Source organism: Rhinichthys klamathensis, unplaced genomic scaffold (genome assembly GCF_029890125.1).
Source record: "Rhinichthys klamathensis goyatoka isolate OS25496 unplaced genomic scaffold, OSU_Roscu_1.1 h1tg000191l_1, whole genome shotgun sequence".
In the NCBI taxonomy this organism is placed as follows: Eukaryota; Metazoa; Chordata; class Actinopteri; order Cypriniformes; family Leuciscidae; genus Rhinichthys; species Rhinichthys klamathensis.
In genome coordinates, this window is record NW_026606717.1 from 4,632,758 (window position 1) to 4,653,525 (window position 20,768).

Consider the following 20,768-nt stretch of genomic DNA (forward strand, 5'->3'; position numbering starts at 1 on the left):
TTTCATGGACTTTATAGTCTTGTTCAGCAGGACACTGTGGGTGTTGAGAATGACCACAGTTCCTCTCAAGGTCCTTCCGACGGTCTGCAGGGAAGCACTCTGCACGTTGAGCTGCTCTTTTAGCTGTGGGATCTCTGTTTGAATTTCAGCCACCTGTCGTCTCACGGTGGCTAGGTTGACGGCGTTGACACTTGACATACCAATGTTGAACAGAGTTCCCACCGCAGCTGCGGCTCCCAGCAGAGCTCCAAGGAACCGTTTGGGGCGGCGGCTGTGTCCGCCTAATTCTGCTTGGGTGACGGTCATCTTTTCGAGTTGGTTCAGCATGTGCCTGACGTCGGCCTCGGCGTGGTTGAGAGAGTCCTCGGTCCATCGGGCCCCGGCCCAGCTGTACTGGGCTGTTGCACTGGGGTAGTGTGCCCGGTACACATTGCGCGGATCTAGTCGAACGTACACCTTCTGGGTGTGGGTCCGGCAGTTGGTGATCAAGAGACCTGGTTGCTCCCTCAGCACAATGCCTGACGCCGGGCCGGTTGAGATGACGTCAGGTGGCGGTTGCCCTCGGGTCGACTGGACAAGCAGGATGGCGAACCACATCAACATCCTATTAGAGGTGAAAGGGAAGATGTGTAGAGAGAGGGGGAGAGAGAGAGAGAGGGACAGTGTGTCAGCGAGAGTTGTCCTTGGTTTGGCAGGACAGTCTTTTCACTCCTAGGAGGGTAATCAGGTTAGTTTGCATTGGCCTCTCCCCGCCTTTCTCGGCCAACAGCCGAATGTCTTTTAATTTGGTTGCGGTGGACCCATTTGAGCACTGGGTCTTTCTGTCCCCGGCTCAATTGGATTCGGTACGCCACTGGAGAAAGTTTGTCAACAATTTCATGAGGTCCTGTCCAATGGGGTAGGAATTTCTTTGACAGCCGATGGGAGGCTGTGCGTGGTGGCTGTGCGAAGCTGTAATACCAGACTCTGTCACCCACGGCTAGTTCCTGGTGTGACGCTTTCCGGTCATAGTATGCTTTCTGGCCCTCGGCGCTCTTTTGAAGCTGTTGTTGGGCGAAAGCGAAGGTTGCTTTCAGGTGCCGGTGCAGCTCATCGAGGTACTGGTGAGTGGTGCAGGCTGTGATGAGACCGGAGTCTCCTGGCTGATACAGCAGGTGCAGTGGAAGTGTCATCTGTCGTCCAGTCATTAGTTCGAAGGGAGACACCTGAGTTGAGTCCTGTGGGGTGGCCCTGAGAGCCATTAACACCAGCGGGAGTTTCACGTCCCAGTCTTTCTGGTTGGCAGCCACATACTTTCTCAGCATGCTGACCACAGTCCGATTCGAACGTTCGACTTGGCCAGATGAAATCGGGTGAAAACTCACGTGTAGTTGAGCTTGGACCCCCAGGAGTTTCCAGATCTGCTGCATAATCTCAGCTGTGAAGTGAGTACCTCTGTCTGAGTTGACACTCATTGGCAATCCGAACCTGGAGAAGATGTGATTCATCAGGAGGTATGCCGTGGTCTGAGCGGTGTCGTTGGGCGCTGGAAGACACTCTACCCATTTTGTGAACTGGCACACGACTGTGAGGAAGTACTTGTTGCCCTTCGTTGACCTTGGCAGAGGCCCTACCCAGTCGATTTGGAGGTTTGACCACGGGAAGGTGACCCTTCTGCGTTGCAGCGGAGCTCTGTGGTTCGGATTTGCAGGTTGGAACTGGCAGCAAATTAGGCATTCTTTGACATATTCCGCTACGTGCTCTTGCATGCGGGGCCAATATGCCACTTGCTTCAGTGTCTTATAGGTGGCTCTAGTGCCGTGATGTCCAGCACATGGCGCGTCGTGGGCGTATATTAACATCACCCCCCTTAGACACTGAGGGACCACCAGCCGTGGCGTGGTGGTGTCATCAGGTGTATACCACAGAATGTCGTTAATCACACGCAGCATGTGCTTGATGTCGTGCAGTCGTCTGAGGCACGGGTTGTCAGTGAGATCAGACTGTGTGAGTGGGTGGTTGGAGGGGTCAGATAGGTGGTTTAGGAAAGTCTTTATGGACATGTCAGTGGCTTGCATGTCCGCTATGTCGTTGTTTGAGATCTGCGGGGTCAGAGTGAGAGGCTGAGAGGCGGGCAGTGCGGCAGGAAAGGTACGTTTGCTGCGGGTTAGTGCTGCCACATCAAAAGCCGGTGGTTGGGCTGGAGGTGACCATGGGTTACCGTGCAGTGCGCCAGTCTTGGCAAGGGCATCGGTTTGGTCGTTCATGTCCTTATCAAGGCCTGGTTGCTTGGAGTGGCCTTTCACCTTTTTCCAGTAGACGATCATGTCGTGTTGTCTAGTTAGGTCATCGCATGCCTGAAACAAGTGTTGGTGTTTGACAGGCTTACCGTTCGAAGTCTTAAAGCCATTTTGTTTCCACCCTGGGAGGTGGCATGTGAAACTTAGTCTGGCATAGTTCGAGTCTGTGCAGATCAGGAGTTCTTTGATGTTGTGGGTCGCTGAGATTTGCATAGTTATGAGAATGGCTGCCACCTCAGCATATTGTGATGACTGAGGCCCCAGCTTGAAGTGTTGAGGTGGGCAAGGGAAGTCATTTACCCATAACACACCCGCGCCAGCTAGGCGGATGCCCTCTTGGTTGTAGGAACATCCATCGACGTAAGCTGTGGGCATACCTTGGCACGTGTTGTCTTCGAAGTATCTGTGACACGTCTGTGGTTGTGGTTCTTCCACATTAGCTGTCACAGGTGGTGCGTTATCAGAGCAGTTCTGGCAGGCAGCCAGGCCGTTGCCTAGCGCTGACTTGTGGTTCTGGGCATATCTTGCCTCAACATTGCGCCCTTGGAGGGCCATCAACCACGTGGCGATGCGGGAATTGGTGACCACGCCATCGCGGATGCGTTGGCTGTTGAGGAACATGACAGGCTGGTGACAAGTCTCAATGATAACTTTCTGAGCTCCAATGTAGTTGGAGAACCGTTGTATGGCCCATACAGTGCAAAGCAGCGCTTTTTCACAGTCTGAGAATTTAGTCTCTGGTGGAAGGAGTGTCTTGCTGGCATATGCTACAACTCTTTTGTCTTGATCGTGTCGTTGGTACAGGCCAGCGCTGAGACAGTGGTTGGAGAATCCGGCTTCTAAGTAGAATTCTCTTTGTGGGTCAGGGTAAGCCAGACATGGAGCTGTGCACAGGTGACGTTTCAGCTCAGTCATGGTATTGTCCTGGAAGGCTGTCCAGACAAACGAGCAGTCTTTTTTCAGCAGGGCAGTCAGAGGCTTTGCAATGTCTGAATAGCTTTCGATGAACTGCCGTGAGTAGTTGCACACCCCCAGGAAACTTCGCAGTTCTGAGAGGTTGGTGGGTGGTTTGATGTTTTGAACAGCTTGAATGCGGCTGGACTGTGGTTCGATGCCCTGTGACCCGATCAGTAGTCCCACGTAGTTGACCTTGGTTCGACACCATTGTCCTTTGTGGAGGGCAATCTTGGCTCCCGCAGCTGATAATTGGTTCAAAACATAGTCTATTTCTTTCAGGTGATCGGTTACTGTTGTGCTTTTCATCAGCACGTCGTCCACATAGATGAGGTTGCCTCTCATCCTTGCATCGGGGCATGCTTTGTTCAGGAAGATGTTAAATTCGGCGGGTGAGTTAGCATAGCCGAATGGGCACCTGGTGAAAGTGAATTGTCTGTTACCGAACGTGAAAGCAAGCTTGTGCTGATCATCTGGATGCACAGGTATGGTCCAAAACCCTGAGGCCACGTCAAGTGTGGAGAAGATTGTGGCTCCCCTGATTCGGGGTATTTCTTGCTCTAGCTGGGTCATGGGCCATCTTGACAGTGGCACCTGTTGATTCAGTTTTCGGTAGTCGATGGTGGGTCGCCACTTGCCGTTTGGTTTGATTACCGGCCAGATAGGAGCAGAATAGGTGCTATTGCATGGGCGAATTACACCTTTTTCAAGCATAGAGTCAATGATTTCTTGCACCGGTTCGTGTGATGCGATGGGGATCTTGTACTGCCTGACGAAGGTGGGAGGAGCCTCAGGGGGCGTTGGAATGCGCACGGTGTGAAGGTGGGTGAGACCACAATCTAGAGAGTCTTTGGCAAATGACGCTTTGAATTTGTAAAGGACTTGTCTTAGTCTTTGTAGATCTTCATCCTCTTTGATTGCATCGGCGTCTTTTAGAATTTGCTGAACTTGGGACTCAAAACCTGGATATGGCTCCTCTGTGGGTGAATCGCCTGTTGTGTTTGCAGGCGCAGGTGCAGGAGTTGCATCAGTCTCGCAGGTAAGTTGTTTGGAAACTGTGTAGACGGCAAGGTGTTTGTCCTCCGTCAGTTCCGTTCTGGAGACTTGATCTTTGTCCATCGGCATGACAGAGGCGATGGAGATGATCTTGAAAGGTGCTGTGCGCAGTGTGTCGTCTGTGCACCCTTCGGGTATCATTGAAACTGGAATTGGCCCAATGACAGGTAAAGTAGGTTCAAAATCAGGAAAGTCATGGCTTACTAGCCATCCTAGCCGATAGGCTTTTGGAATTGTGATGTCCACTGCAATGCAGTTGTTGAAAAGGATGTAGATGGCCCGAGATGACACTTCAGTGAGGGGTGTGCCCTCAAGTGTGAGTCCAAGTTCAAGGCATTCGGGCGAAGGTTGAAAGAAACCCAGTGTGTGGTTTAGGATTTGGCCACACCGTATGTTCAATCGAACAGCGACCCCTTTGGTGTAAGCAGGTACTACAGTTGCCTGTTCGCTGATTAGGGTGCAAACCTCTGGGATGGTTTGGCCTGACAGAAGATTGTCAGTGTGTGTCGGAACAACAGCTGTTTGTAAAGTCAGTGGGGCCCACAGTACCTCGTTAATAAAATCCACATGAGCTTGGAGGCGAATCAGAATGTCAGCTCCAATGTAGACATCGTGGGGCAGATCCGTAATGATCAGGAAGTAATGAGTTAGGCACCGATGGTTCCAGTTCAAGTTCAAAGCACAGATACCTTTTGCAGTCACCAGGTTTGAGGGGCATGAGTTCAAAGGGAAACGTGTGCGTTTGCTGGCAGAAGGAAGGTCTGGCGTGACTTTACTTAGCTCGTTGAAAAGTGACAAGCTGACAGCGCAATTGTCGGCCCATAGAGCGAGAACAATGTCTGTGGTGGTTATACCATTCAGCTGTAGTTCGGTGTTGACCTTGGGGCAGAAGGACTCAGGGTCTTTGGTGAGTTGAAAAGTGCAGAGTAACGAACTTGAATCTCGGTCAGGTGCTGAGTCTGTGTCTCCCTGGCTGGCGGCAAAAGTTCCCGTGACCTCTGTGACCTGACAGTCTGGCTCAGTTGACCTGGGTGGCTGACAGGGGAGGGGTTCTCGCACTTGAGCCCAGATTTTCAGTTGTCTGAAATCCAGCAGGGGCTCGAAGCGATCTAGTAGATCTTTGCCGATGAGGAGGGGGTACGTGTCCATTGGTGAAATGTACACAGGGTGTAATAAACCCATGGGACCAAGTGTTAAGTGAATTGGAGCTATTCGTTCAAGCCGAATGTCAGTTTGGCTGTAAGATCGCACATTCAGCTCACAATTCTGAGATTTTAGAGTTCTGTTCTGTCTGTTAGCTTCAAATCTGAGTCTTTCAAAGAGTTCGGCTGATATCAAAGTGAGGTCCGATCCGGTGTCGACCAGAGCTTCGAGCTTCACCACATTTTCCACTGTGATAGAAAGATAAAGTTTGCGTGCTAGTCCTTTTTCGACCAGGTTCCCCAGGAGTTTTAGTGTCGGGGCTTGTGTGGTGATAGACAAACAGTTAGGGTCGGTATCTTGGGCTTCGTTGCGGAGACACACAACCAAAACTGCACTTTCTGGTATCTCAGGGGTTTGCTCACTGGTGTGATGGGTTTGGTTGTCCGCATCTGGATGTGCGGTTGACAATAGCAGCGAGTGGGTGTCATTGTCCCTTGGTGTTGTGACAGCTGGTTCTGTGGTCTGTGTCAGGAGAACAGTGTTCGTGGTGCTTGGTTCAGTAGGAGGGCTATCAGGAAGGGTGTTACTCCTTACCCTTAGTCACGAGGAGTCTGGCTTGTCCCCTTTGTCGGTTTTCTTGTGAAGAAGCCCTTGTAGAATCTTCAGGATCTCTGCGGTCTCTGACGTGGACTCACTTGTTTCTTTTGCAGCAGGTTCGGATTTGGACTTGGACCTGCGTGAGGCCTGCCGAGAGGGAGTTCGGTGCGGGCTGTCTGGACTAGGCGTTCTTGTCGCTGGAGTTCGGCTCTGTCTGGGCCGTCGGCTGGTTTCCCACGTGGCCCCCCCCTTTTGATTGTGGGGGGGCCGTGGGGTGCCGTATGATCTTTCAGAGCGCCCGCTCTGGTGCTTAGGACGAGCACCCTCGCGGTTGCGTTGCCCTCTGCTGGCTTGAAACGGTCTTGACTCGTTATTAGAAAGTCTGTTAGTGTGGTGTTGTTGGGTGCCCTCTAGTGCCAGCTCTGAGTGCTGATTAGTGATAGGGCAGATAGAGGGAGTTTTGACAGTCTTTTCAGAAGCAATTTTCTGCTTGATAAACGCTTTGTGGGCTAAATCTCGCAGTTGCTGGGTACTCATTGTGCGAGGGCAGGCCAGGACTCCTAAATGATGGCTCACTGTGGGATGCAGGTTTCGGAGAAACAAAGTTCGGAAGTTAAAGTCCTCTTCCATCCCGGGATCATTCCTTGACCCAAAGTAGGCCTGTCTGATGCGAGTGTAAAAGGCCTGCGGAGTTTCTAAACGTGCCTGCTTGAGGCTCATCGCGGTGATGAGTCCTTGATCAGTGTCTGGATCAGAGAATTCCCTGATGAATGCCTGTCGCAGTTGCTGATAGTCCGCCTTAACTGAATCTGGTTGGCGATCCAGAAAACTGCGTACGTCCCGACTAGACGTAATTCGAAGCAGGTATAATCTGTCCCACGGGGTGACGTGGGGAACAGTGTATAAGTGGAAGTCAATGTCTTTCAAGTAGGCATGCACATCATGGCCTCCGGCAGGGTTTGGGGTGAAGGTAGGAATGTTCCGGGCCAACTTGTCAAGTTCCTTAAAGGCCATGCCGTGATAAGTGGCAAGGGCTGTCTGGGGCGCCCCTCCTTTTCCTGAGGGCAAGGGCTCTTGTAGACTGTCCGTCGATATCTGGGACGGTGGCCGTTCGCTTCCCTTCACAGTTCTGTGTTCTTGGCTGAAGTGTGCAGACTGACCGGTCGGGGAAAACTTGGTAGTGTGTGTCCCTCTTTCCGGGTCACTTTGGAGTTTATAGGAGTGTTTTAACTCACGGTGGACGGCGTCGAGCTCATCTTTATAAAGTTCTTTTTGCTGGATAAGTTCATTTATTTCAGCTCTGGCCGCCTTCAAGTGTTTCTCACAGGCTTTGGCTTTGGCGTCTCTTTCTTTTAGTTCATTGTTTGCTCTCTCAAGGAGAGCTTCACCTTGCTGCAGTTTTTCGGTGAGTGTCTCTCTGGCTTTTCTTTCTTTTAGTTCCTTTTGGTCGGTGTCTAGACGAAGGTTTTCCAGAGCAGTTTGAAGTTCCTCTACTTCCTTTCGTGGCTCTGAGTCAGTTTCCTCCTCGTCCTGCTCCTCGTTCTCGAGTAGTAGCTGGTCTAGCCGACTTTGGGTCTTTGCTTGGTCGCGCCGGGCCTCCTCCACTTGGAGCCGCAGAGTTGCCGTCTCCTGTTCCAGGTTGATGGCGTGTCTTTCGTGGAGGCGGGCTTGTGCGACGAGCGTATGGGCCAGGTTTCCCATGATTCGGGCCCATTCTTTGTGGTTGTAGCTCTGGGTTGGGTCATGCCTCATCAGCGAGTCCAGGTCGGTGTCCAGCTGCGCCTGATCCCGGGGCTCGGAGTCGCCGGCATCCCTGGGCAGGACGGTGGCTGTCATGGCATTCAGCCATGTCTCGAGGCTGTCCCAGTGGGCTGCTGGGCTGGGAGACCGGGACATACTGGTTCACTGCGGGCGAGAGGAGCACAACACACACACGCACACACAGACCAAATGCAAATTTGTTCTACAATTTATGCGCTTATACCCTTAATACGGGCGATGCAGTTTACGGTACTTTGACTAACTGTGGCAGACAGTTAGGTAAGGACAAATTGTTTAGGTCAGCGCAGGGCCTAAATAAAGATTTGACAGGGCCGGAGCCTAGTAGGTCACTGTTGGTGCTACCGGCTCGGCTGTCAGTCTGTTATTCAGCTCTCCTTTGGTGTCTCTGTAGGCTTCGTCTCTGGGTGACCTGGTAGGCACAGTTCACACAAGGCAGAGAGAACTAACAGAAGAATAGTAAGAAAAAAAAACTTAAAGGGAGATTAGACAATAGGAATTAGTGGGTCTGTTAAAACAGAGTAAACAGTAGCACAGAAAGAGTTACGGGAACTAAGAGGGCTTGAGCCGACTATGTGTGGTTTTTTTTTAGAAACGGGGTGGACACTCTTACATGTCACGGGAGAATATATAATATTCTGGTGGCTTATACTAAGGGGATGACCTTTCTTTACCTTAATTTAGCTTGCTTGGGGTGACCTGAAATCACACTAGCTGGAGCCAGTGTCGGGGACAATCTTTCCGTCGCTCCAAGCACCTAACCGGGGTGTCCACGGCCTCAACTGTGCGTCAACCACGGTGCGCCCTCTCAAACAACCTAGACTTTAACACAACCGGCACTCCCGGGGAGGTCACCTGCTTACGACACTGCAAAGAGGACTTTTCCTCAGAACCCTCTTTCGAGCGGTCCGCTTTGAGTACTGGGTCCGAAATTGCCTTGTGTCTTATTGCGTGGTGGGTCTTCCCCTTTTGGGAGCGCCAAATTGCTGATGTCTTATTGCGTGCCGCACCAATGGAGAGCCAGGAAGTTCCGTGACTCACCCACAGCAAGCGTTGGTTACGCCGGCCAGACAGCCCCGCTCACTGGAAACCAACCAGGAATGACTGTCAGATCACACCAGCGCAAGGGAGTTCTACCTGTGGATACCAAATGTGATAGAGGAAAGTGAGACTAAAATTACTTAAAGCTTACTTTGTCTAAACCAAATGGAGTATCTGTGTGTGTAGGAAATACAAAACCTTGTTGCCTAATGCGAGTGAAGAACACAGAGGGATTTGTGACACTGTTGTCAGTTATAAGAATAACCTATGGAGAAGGGTTAGTGAGTAAGGCAGGATAAACACAGGAGTAAGTACGCTGTAGTGGCGGGTTTGAGCCACAAGAGGGGGTACTTTCCAGTGGTTAGCCTGGTAGAAAACAACTTAATTGAAATTGCAAGTCAACTGGTGTAAATTCAATTCAACTAAGCGTGTACGGAGATGTTGAATAACACCTAAAATAGCACGCGTGCAGTCGTGATAGAAATATCACTAAGAGACGGCAGGGGAGAGTAAAAAAAAACTTTTTTTTTGGAAGAAAATAAAAATAATTTTTTCACAAAAATTAATAAAATAAAAAAAATTAATAAAATTTTTTTTTTTTTAGAAAAGACAATTAATAAAAGTTATCAACTTATTAAAACAAATTATCAAACTCATTAATTTATCGAGAAAGAGAAAAGGTAAAAATATTTAATAAGACATTGATTTATCTGAGGGACAATCAATAAACTTATCTGGACAGAAAACGAAATCAAGTAGAATTATTCGTAACCTAATTCATAAAGTGAAGTGAGAATTTAATTCAGTTTTACCTTCAAAGTTTTTCTTTAGACCAAATCTGAATGAGACTATAAAAATTAACGGATGGGATTATTTCTAATGCTAATCACGATCGCTGTAAAGTATCAATGACAGCCTTAGAACAAACCCAACTGAAAACAGACCGAAATTTCAAACAGAATGCAAGGATCACAAGGAACTGACTCAGCGTTGGAGGCCCTGAAGGGGGCGTCTTTTCCGTGAGTCACTTCCTGTGAGGAATTAGAAATTACTTAGAAAAGAAAATTCAGGAGAGAGTGACCTTATGTGAGAGCGTCCATACGGTGGCGCTATTGCGCTCACGTTGATGAAGAGGGTGTGGCGGTGATTTGAGACCGAGGCGCAAGGCTGCGCTCTAGTGTTCAGCAACAGAATCACAACCACACTGCTTCAATTGTACCTTTGTGGGGCGTGCCAAATCTTAACTGCACACAATTTAGATTTAGGCGGATTTTACGGTGCTATGTTTCACGGGTTCACGAGGCAGAGTTATTTCACTGCATTTACGTGTAACCGGACCTACAGGATTTTACGTCTGTGGTTTAACTCCCAAAACATTTATCATTTAGCACTTTAATGATTGAAATGTTCTGGTTTAACCTTTGGTTAGCTAAATCAAAAGTTGAAACCAGGAGTTTAATTCGTTTAATCTAACGATTAGAAAATCAGGCCTTGTTAGGTTGAATTACAGGAACATCGCTGTATTCAGATCCTCTTCGACTCTGCTCAAAAGATTCTCGTTTTGCAAGCAGGCGGTTCCAAAAGCACATATATTAACATGTAAACGTCTTTACAGAGGTAATATCTCTTTTGTTATGAATTACAATTTATTTTAGCAATTACAATGACTAAAACGTTTAGACGAATTTAGCAGTTTGTAATGTGCTCGGCTGAAACTCGACTTTCAGCTTCCAACATGCGCGGCGCGCGGCGCGCTCGCGTTTCTTAATCCAAAACACAACAAAGTATACCAAATTGACACTGCATTAATTGCTCACACAACAAAGCTTAAAATATTGCCGTTTAATTCTCCACCATAAAATCTGTAAGGAATCCGGGGTTCATAAGCTCTTTAGTCAATTTTGATTTTGGGGATAAATATTCAACAGTTATTAATCTCTGATCAACAAATTATCGAATATAGTTTGAACCGAGTCCTTGCATAGATAAATCACCCAACTAGGGGTTGTACAGCATATATGTCTGTTCAGGGCATGTATACCACAATTAACACAACGAATTATGATTAATTATGAATATACATCCCGCACAGAGGGCTATGACTGATCTTTAAAATTACCACAGCGATTGATATCTCTTTCTAAGCCAGCCCGTCCGCCGCGCTGTTTCGCTAGAGGTTACCAATGGCTGGTGGTCTTATTTTAGCTTAAATTTACTGACAATGTTTTGTGCACTTAACAATTATCAGATTGTAGCTAGGATCTTAATATTAAAGAGGCTTTGTTATGTGATCAACAACAAACACAGAGGCAATAAAGTATAAATGAGGTTTAATGAACTACACTACATGTAAAACAAAGATATATATATATATGAAACCAAAATGAACTTAAACAATAAGAAAATAAGGTAGAAACACAGGGAAAAACACAATTGCTAGCACAGTTAGGTCCTCAGAGACAGCTTACAGAATACACACTTCAGAGCGTCTAAATTTAGATGGAACAGTTTGCATTCAGACCTGGTTAGAGTTGTGTGGAAGCAAGCTCGTGGCGTCCTGGGAATAGGAGGCGGGCTTCTTTGATTCCTCCAAGCGTGGTTGTCGCGGGAGATTTAAAAGTTCTAACGCAGTTCTGTATGCGTGAAGATAGTCCTTTCGCTGGGATGCTGGAAGACTAACAAAACGTACGTGGGTATCTCGAGGACCGCACTAAGGACAGACTGGCTATGCGCAAAATAAAACGAAGACAAAATAAAACAGGAACAAAATAAAACACGAAGATTACATCGGGATACAGGAACAGGGAACAGAGAACAGAGAACAGAGAACAGAGAACAGAGAACAGAGAGCGAATGTCTCTGAGTTTGGGGTTTTAAAGATAAACAGAACACGCCTTGGATAGGTGTGTCGGCCAATGATAATGGCCCATCTTGAAGAGAGCCTACGCCCCCCGAGTGGGTCATTCGGAATCAATTTGCATCTTTATGACTAGCAGGGCCTTAAGCTTACTTTGGAAATGGCATATATAGGTAGATATATATATTTCACGCTATCGATATACAGCTTAATGAATAGATCAGACTTTTAGGGCCACAAACATATCAAACATCACACATCACAGACATCATATTGCAGAGTTACCTCTTAATGCACACTTTCAGGTATTTATAAGTGTCTTACATTCATGAAAACATTCGTAGGACATGTTTGCACATTTATAGTTCTGTTGCAGGTATTTTAATACACCAACTCTGTTTTAATGCCGATTTATAGATAAAAACTTAGGGTTCGTATGTGTGTGTGTGAACATAGGTGTGTGCGTATCTTCATTTGAACATCTGGCACCCCCCTTCTCGCCGGAGAGGGGGGCTAGAGATAACGGTCTTCTTTGATCGTGCCTCGCGAATGAATCGAGCTTGCATGAGGAGGTCTGGGTGTTGTCTCAGGAGGGGGAATTCGCTGTTTAATGGACATTCAGGACCATTTGTCACCATAAATGTTTGAAAGTCCATTTGCTCTCTAGACTTTTAGGCGCCAGTTTGGAAGGTTGGAGACCTTATCACGGGACCACATGGTAATAGGAATGTGGGTTAGTTAGGGTTCTTTAACTTTTCCTGTTGTGAGTTAAGGATTTTACTACAAGAGAATCAATGATTGTCCCTTCAATCCCTACAATTCATACTTCAGAGGCGCACGCTAAGGGAGCGTCCCCAAAGAGTCGATTCTCGACGCAGTGTTAAGTTCCCTCGAAAGGGAACTACAATGCATGCCCAAAGTCGTGCAGCCATATAGTTTCTCTTGATATCAGTCCTGCTGACTTCAACATTCACAGGAGACTGTAATGAAAAATCAAACACCTTGGAAATGACAGGTATGTACTATGTTTCAGGAATGGGACAATGCTGTGTGACTGTGCAAGCCTCTGTCATAAGATCAGTGTGTTTACTAATGTGCTTTTTTGTCCTTTGTTGTGTATCTTTGGATTATGTTGTATGTGTTGTAAATAAATCCAAACAATCTAAAAGCCATTCTTTTTTAAATCTCCTCATTCTTTGTGCAAGGCTCCTCGTAATGGGGCCTGATAGCACCTAATAGGGCTATTATGGGAGGGTCTTTGTCTTTCTCAGGTGTGAAATGCCATACACATTAATGAGAGATCACGCCTCCTTGCATAAAGCTTTCTCACACTAAACACGTCATACACATTCTAAAAGACTTCATTGACTTATCTGAATGAGTAGTCAGGATGATTCTCACATAGTTTTGGAGCAAATATTCTAGACTATGTGATACAATTTTCAAAAGTCTTGTGAAGAAATAATCAATATGTGTTTTGTGGCCTTATTTCAGAAACTTTTATTTTTAAGTTTTTCAATAACCATGCATAAATAATATTCTCTCAAAAATACAAACATGTACATACATGTTGCTCACAGATTATGGTAGCCCCGTTTGTGCTATATAGAGTGAATTTACACCTTTGCCATTAACATGTTTATAAATAACTGAAAAAAGCACAAATGTCAGTGCATGTCAAAACATCCCAAGGGCCCCAAAAAAACCTTGGTCCCCAGAGGGTTAACATGCGACCTGGAAGTATAAAAGGGCGCCTTGCAAACATGACAATATCCTTTCGTCTGAAGGGACTGTTTGGTAGGCAGGCCCAGAGGCATGGTGGGAACGATATACCCACGTCGCCATGAAAAGGGGAGTGCATGCCAGGTGGCAGTGACAACTGTCAGAACCAGCAAATTCAAATGAAACGCTAGAACCACTCAACCTCAGGTCACACTGGTCTGTCAGTGACAGCATTCCCTACGGTCATAGCCCAAGTTATAAGCCTCACAGGAAAACCTCCATAAACATGGTTAAATGAAAGGCCTACCTGGGCCTGCTCAGGGCCTTGAACCACAGCTTCCAATTAGAAGGCGTCCTTTCTAGGGAATGTGGCTAGGGAACCCGAAGGAAACCCAGCCAATCACTATTCAGGGGAACGTACTCACCCCGAAATGCCACCAGGAAGGCCTGACCTGGCGTCAGTTACATAGACACTTAGTCTGGCCACTTCCTGTCTGTCCGAAGACAGAGCCTTTGGACACTTGCCTTTAGGTAAGGCATCTAACCCAAGGGACTGTGAAGCTGGCAGTGAACCACTCGGCCCGGATCTCAGAGACGGGATATCCCGGAGAGTATGACTCAGCATAGTGCTTTCCAACCCTTGCCAGCGAGGGGAGTTTCACTACTCGATCCACGAATCTACCCAGTGTTTGTGTTTCAAAACACTGAGGAGGCCTGTGAAGGCCTAAGGGCTGATCTAACTGGGAGGCCTACGATCGTCTGACCAGGAGTCCGTGTGCTCATTGTGACCCTCGGTGAGGGGAGCACATGGTCCGCCTGGTAGGCAAACCAGGCTGTAGGCAGGAAAAGAGGTTCCGGGAGGGAACCAGTAGCAGAGATTGAACACTTTAGTCGAACCAGGGCGTAAGCTCGCCTTCAGCAGCTGCCTGCTAAGGCTAGCTGAAATGATAGCAAGAGGCCAGTAGCTTCTTATACCCAGCACCGCTAGGAAACCACTCACAGGCACTCACTAACTCTCCTGGTTAGGCCTACTACCTGATAACCACAGTATGTGTGGAACTCACCTTCAGGGAGGCCTGGTGAGGCCTACTACCTGATAACCACAGTATGTGTGGAACTCACCTTCAGGGAGGCCTGGTGAGGCCTTCTACCTGATAACCACAATCCGTGGGAGCTCACCTTCAGGGAGGCCTGGAGGGGCCTACTACCTGATAACCACAGTATGTGGGGAACTCACCTTCAGGGAGGCCTGGTGAGGCCTACTACCTGATAACCACAGTCCGTGGGAGCTGACCTTCAGGGAGGCCTGGTGAGGCCTACTACCTGACAATTTCCATTCAGGGAGGCCTGGTGGAGCCTACTACCTGATAATCACAGCATGTGGGAACTCACATTCAGGGAGGCCTGGTGGAGCCTACTACCTGATAATCATAGCATGTGGGTACCACTGATCTACGTATATAGAATGACTGGATAGCTCATGACGTCACAAACAGTGTAGCCACCGCACCGCCATATTGGTATTCCCTAGTGAGCTCACGCGTTCTATTGAATCAATAGGAAATTGTATGATTTGACTGAGAAAACATTGCATAATGAGACACCGTTTTTAAATCTAAAGTCTCCCTGAACAGTCTTACAACGCAAACATCCTAAGCATTTAAATGGGTATTTGTTTAAAGTCGGAAATTTTTCCTGCTTATTAAAAATTAAGTATGTGTGTATTGTTTACTTAAAATATTGCTCTTTCAGATTGTGTTTTACAGATAGATCAGTAGTTTGTTCAAGTGTTTGTTTAGTTAGCAAGAACATGTTCAGAAAATGCATATACAAATTGTATGGGTTAATGTACGCCTGTTTCACCTCTTATTTACCCCTTATTTACACTGCACACGTCTGTGGCGCGTTACGTCTGCGACACGGCTACCGGAGCTGATCGCGCCCACTCTAGTCAATGCATGTGTGAACCAGCCGCGACGCGGCGCGTTGCTAAAGGCGCCGAGTCTATTTTCGACGGACACCGCGTCCAAGCCGCACCGTCAATACAAAATAAAAGTAAAAAAACACTGTCAATTTCAAAATAAACACCCTGTGCAGACTCAGGTGTATTGCACACCAATATAGGCTATCCTTGGTAGAAACCATTGACTAAGAAAGAAACCCAAAAATCAAGAAAAAACACGTCAGACAGGCAAATCCCGTGTAAATGCTCCTGGTATGAGTTGACACCGCGTTAAGGACGGAATAAAACATTGTCGGAGCCGTAATGCGCCGCAGATGTGTGCAATGTTAATAAGGGGTTACACATAGCCTACTCCATTTCCAGTGCATATTTTTTCCTGTACCCATGTTAATAGGTTAGAGCTTTCACTGCACGCGGATGCCCGTCAGTATGTTTCAAGTGCGGTGCGTATACAGCAGTGCAGAGATCGTTCCCGCACCGAGTCTATTTCTGCTGTGCTGCAGGCTCTGAAATAAAGTGACAGTGCATGATTCGTGGTCAAACTGAACATGGATTGACATGAAAATATAGTAAATAAATGCATTTAATTAAATTAATAAGTAATGCATTGAATAATACATTTTTTTTAAGTCTATTGGGTTTAAACGTGATGCGTCTGTGAAAGAGTGCGTACCTGTCGGTATACAAATAGAATCCCAATGTTTCCCAATGTTTAAACTTTTTTTATATATTATTTTATAAAAGACGATGATAATAAAAATAGTTATTTGAAATAAAAAATAGAGAATAAATTTTGTGTTTGTGGTAAAGACGTAGATCACTGATCAGTTGCGCACTGCAAACGCAGCATATGGAAGCACAATAGTGCGTGCTGCTCCTGCGCCGCATACACACCGCAGGCATTAGTAAGGGTAAATGGACTCTGCACAAAGCTCTTTTGAAGCTGTCAAATGGGGTCCCTATTGGACACTTAATTGTGATTATTGCTGTTTGTTTTATCATTTGTTTTTTGAAGAAGAAGCATTAGGCTACTCTTGCCTCGGAGAAAACAGCACGGAAATAGCGACGATTGTGCATATAGATTACTACTTATGGTCTTAAATTACAACCTGTGGGCAGTTTTTCTAGATCCTTTTGTGAACTTCATTTCACACTTGTACGCTGCACAGCAAGTCATCTTAAAAGTGCCGTCGGAGCTACCAATCTCTGTATAACGGCCGTCGGAGCCCTCTGCTGGTAGGGAATCGTAAGATGGCCGCTCAAACACTTCCAGTGGCTTCACTGCCTGGTGGCAGTTTAGAACGTCATGAGCTATCCAGTCATTATATAGATCAGTGGTGGGAACTCACATTCAGGGAGGCCCGGTGAGGCCTATTACCTGATAACCACAGTCCGTGGGAGCTCACCTTCAGGGAGGCCTGGTGAGGCCTACTACCTGACAATTTCCATTCAGGGAGGCCTGGTGGAGCCTACTACCTGATAATCACAGCATGTGGGAACTCACCTTCAGGGAGGCCTGGTGAGGCCTACTACCTGACAGCCACAATATCTGGGAGCTCACATTCAGGGAGACCCGGTGAGGCCTACTACCTGAGAGTCACAGCATGTGGGAACTCACCTTCAGGGATGCCCGGTGAGGCCTACTAGCCGATAGTAAGTCAGGCTAGCTGTCCAGTTGCCTGTCCTTGGGACTTGCCTCCAGGGAGGCCTGGTGAGGCCCACTACCTGATAGCCAACGTAAGTGGGAATTCGCCTTCAGGGAGGCCTGGTAAGGCCTACTACCTGAAAACCATCTTAAGTGTGAATTCACCTTCAGGGAGGCCTGAGGAGCCTACTACCTGATAGCAACTGGTAACTATGAGCCCTGAGTCTGGGTGATAGTTCCAAGGCGGCCTCCTAAGGCCAGCCAGCTGGGGACTCGCCTATCAGGGAGGCCTGGTTGGGCCTGGTAGCTGATAGCAAGTCAATTCTGTTACAAATGTACACTGTTGGGAACCATACTACCCCAACATAACTATTGGGTCCAGCCACAGGAGGCCTAATACGGCTAGCTACCTGGTAGTGGCTATAAAGTATGTCCCACAATGTTGGGACTCACCTCTGAGGAGGCCTGTTTAAGGCTTACTACCCATCAGTGAGTCAACTGCCCGAACCACCAAGGCCAACCACATAAAGTAAGCTGGCCTACAGCGCCCTCTTGGGGGCTGCCCATTCAAGGAGGCCTGCTGAGGCCTACTACCTAACGGCGCAGCCTTCGTTAGCAGATATGCGGTTTACACAGTGCTTACAGCATCCTGGTGCCTAATCACATTGACCATGGCAGTGTACTCAGCAAGAGAGGTAGTACCCTTAAAACAAGAGGAGTACAACATACGCCACTATGCTTCAACGGAGGCCCCAGAGTCAGGGGCCTGCCATCTGTACACATGGGCGTCAGCTCATAGCAATGCTCTGGCTTCAGGGGAGCGTACTTCGACAAAAGAAGAAGTGAAGGCTAGAACTTCCCACTCGACCCGAGCCATAGTGGTGAGAGGTAGGATAATACAGAACTGAAAGGGAAGTACTCAGACCTACCCTGTATCACAGGGGAATACTCCCACCTCACCCTGAGGTTTACCAGTGTGGGGGTCTGCCAGCGGCTGTAGGGGTGACAGAAAATGTATCTGTGCCCAACCTAGGGGAGTGGGGCTTGTTTGTGAGCCAAACCACCTACAACACAACGCCCGAGCAGTAGCTCAGCGAGGTAAGTGAAGCCTAAATTGACGGCCCAGATCCGTATGCTAGTTCTGCATGGCAGGGTCGGGCTGACAGACCCAGTCTCTTCGTGAGGCGAAAGACGGCCTAACCCTGCTCAATAAAGACACATTGTACCGGGGAGGCCTATTTGAGGCCTAACCCAGGATCTGTATAAACCATGCCTCTGCACCACGCTGCATTACTCTTGACGCCCCAGAATGCAGAGAAGGGGACGGGCCTTGGCCTAGCGACTCCCATGGGAGGAGGCTGTCATACAGGGATGCTTTCTAGAAACCTACATTCATAAAGTGAAGGGTCAGAGGCCGAAATGCTTAAGCAAAGCACCTCCACTATCCCTGGCACAGCCTAGGCCAGCTACAGAAGCGGCCCTGGTGAGGGCCAGCCTGCAAGCATAGATCTACCTGAGGGCTCGGAGGAGCCACAGCCTTGCTAGAAAAAATAGTTATTTTGTATGAGGGGCTGCAAAATCGATCAGCCCACTGAAATCCCAAACAGAGCTCAAGGGGGCGATGTACTCAGGAAAGAAGTCAGACGGACCCGTGGGCCGGACATAAGATCTATTTGAAGCTCTAGCGTCAGTCAAAACTCCAAGTAAAAAATCCTATGAGAGAGAGACCAACTACTCTACCCTGAGGTGGCTAACAGCCCAAGGGCTAACATAGTTTCACATCACAAGAGAAGCCCATACAGCTGGTGCTTCTTCTTATCGTTCTAGCCACCTAAAGGGGAACTTCAGGGCCCCAATAATCCAAAAATGTACCTTCCCTTATGACATTGACATGACCCCATATCTCTATACAGGGAACGAGGTCTGTAGAGAGATACATTTTAGTGTTAGTTGCACACAAAAATTTACTCTTACAAAAGACCACTCATCTCACCTGCGGCGTGCAAAGTGAAAACTCACAGTTCTTTATGAACATGGGGTCTACCACCTTACATGCCTGAAAGACCCACTCTCACTAACCAAGCCGAGGCGGGCCATCAGAGCATTGTTCTAACCATGAGCCCAGCCTCAGGCCTGATGTAAGAAGTGCCTGGGGAGTCGGGGAAGAGAGGAAAGGGCTAAGATATAATCACGCCCTCAGGGAAGATGATCCATGACCGACGCAATGTGCGTTTGTGCTGGATCACCTCCCTCAGATCCCTCTTCTTGCGGGAGTCCCGCCTCCTCTGCGACCTACTCCTCCACGGAGGCAGGGCACGAGAGGCGACACTGGCTCTCTGGCCCTATCTAAGTTCCTCGGACCATGATGGGCCAGGCCATCCCATCTGTCTGGGCGTGGACACGGATCTCAGCGGTATGCATGTCCTGAATACAGCTGAGCGCGCCTTCGCCTCTCTGAACTTTCCAACTACCGCCTCCACGGAGGTGCCCGAAAAGCTCAGAGGGCGAAACCAGCGAATCGAGGAGAAAGCCTTTCTCTTTCTCCCCGATGTCGGCCAGGTTCTACCACAAATGTCTCTCCGTGGCCACTATCGTCGCCATCGACCGGCAGATCGCGGCAGCAGTCTGTTTGGTGGCCCGGAGAGCTACTTTTTTTCATTTGCGGCGCAGCTCAGTAACCGCCTCAGGCGCCCCACCCCCTGGTTGAGATCCCCCAGCAGATCGGCCTGGTATACCTGCAACACCGCCATGATGTACAGGGTAGCACCGGCCTGACCCGCTGACGTGTATGCTCTGCCATTCAACTGGCAGGGTTGGAGCTCTCAGTGTCGATTGTCCCATCGACGCATACACACGCTCTCCTATCCTCTCAACATCAACGAGACTAGCCCGCTGATGTTGGTGGATACAGGCAGAGTATGGGTTCTTCCATGTCCCCTCGATCTCAGTATGAGATCGGGAAGAAATTAAAGGCTCACCTGAGTTCCATGACCGGGAAAAAAACGCTCTCATCGCGAGCGATTTCTCCCCCAACGAGCAGCCACGGCAGCTGCAGCCTGCCCGCAACACGTTCCATAACAACAACCAGCTCAGCATACACTGGGCAGGGTGGCTGAGAAGATTCAGGATCTATCCGATTATCACCACCCAGCCTTTTCCTGTTTTTTTTTGTTTTGTTTTTTTTTGTGAAAAACTTCATCATCCATTTGCAGCTTACCCTCGTCAGCCGCCACATCGTCTGAGAGGATTACACCCCTCTCAAGGCGATCGGCAGGCTTCATCTGGGAACCTGACATCCAGACGCTGAACCCTCTTCTCTCGAGAAGAGGGACAGGCGAGAGCGGAGCGTTCACAAAGAAAAATGCTCACTATTTGTACAGGCAGTTCCTTCGAGAACTGCCTGTGCGCGCTCTTCCTTCCCAGACAGAAAAACGCACAGTTCGTGTGTCACCCGGCTTCAGATATCTTGAGCATGGGTCTGCACACTTCTGAAAGCATTTCATAATTACCTGATTTTCAAAGCGGTTACAGACAAAACAGTCCCTGAAGACGAAAAAGATATTGTCATGTTTGCAAGGCGCCCTTTCATAATTCCAGGTCGCATGTTAGTCATTCACATTAATGATTCTCGGGCTGTCGTTGGTCAATGTGATTGCCGTGATTTGATTGTGATTTCAGACGCCTGTCACGTCTGAGGCATTCCCAAAAGCGTCATTCGACGCAGTGCGAGTT

At 48.2% G+C, this 20,768-nt stretch overlaps 1 protein-coding gene across 1 annotated transcript; it reads right to left on the reverse strand.

Annotated features, from left to right (window-relative positions):
- Positions 1 to 6,032: 6,032 nt before the first annotated feature.
- LOC130095569 (uncharacterized) lies at positions 6,033 to 7,925 on the reverse strand. The gene has a single exon (XM_056262326.1). The coding sequence runs from the start codon at positions 7,923 to 7,925 to the stop codon at positions 6,033 to 6,035; it is 1,893 nt and encodes a 630-aa protein (XP_056118301.1).
- Between the last annotated feature and the right edge of the window lie 12,843 nt (positions 7,926 to 20,768).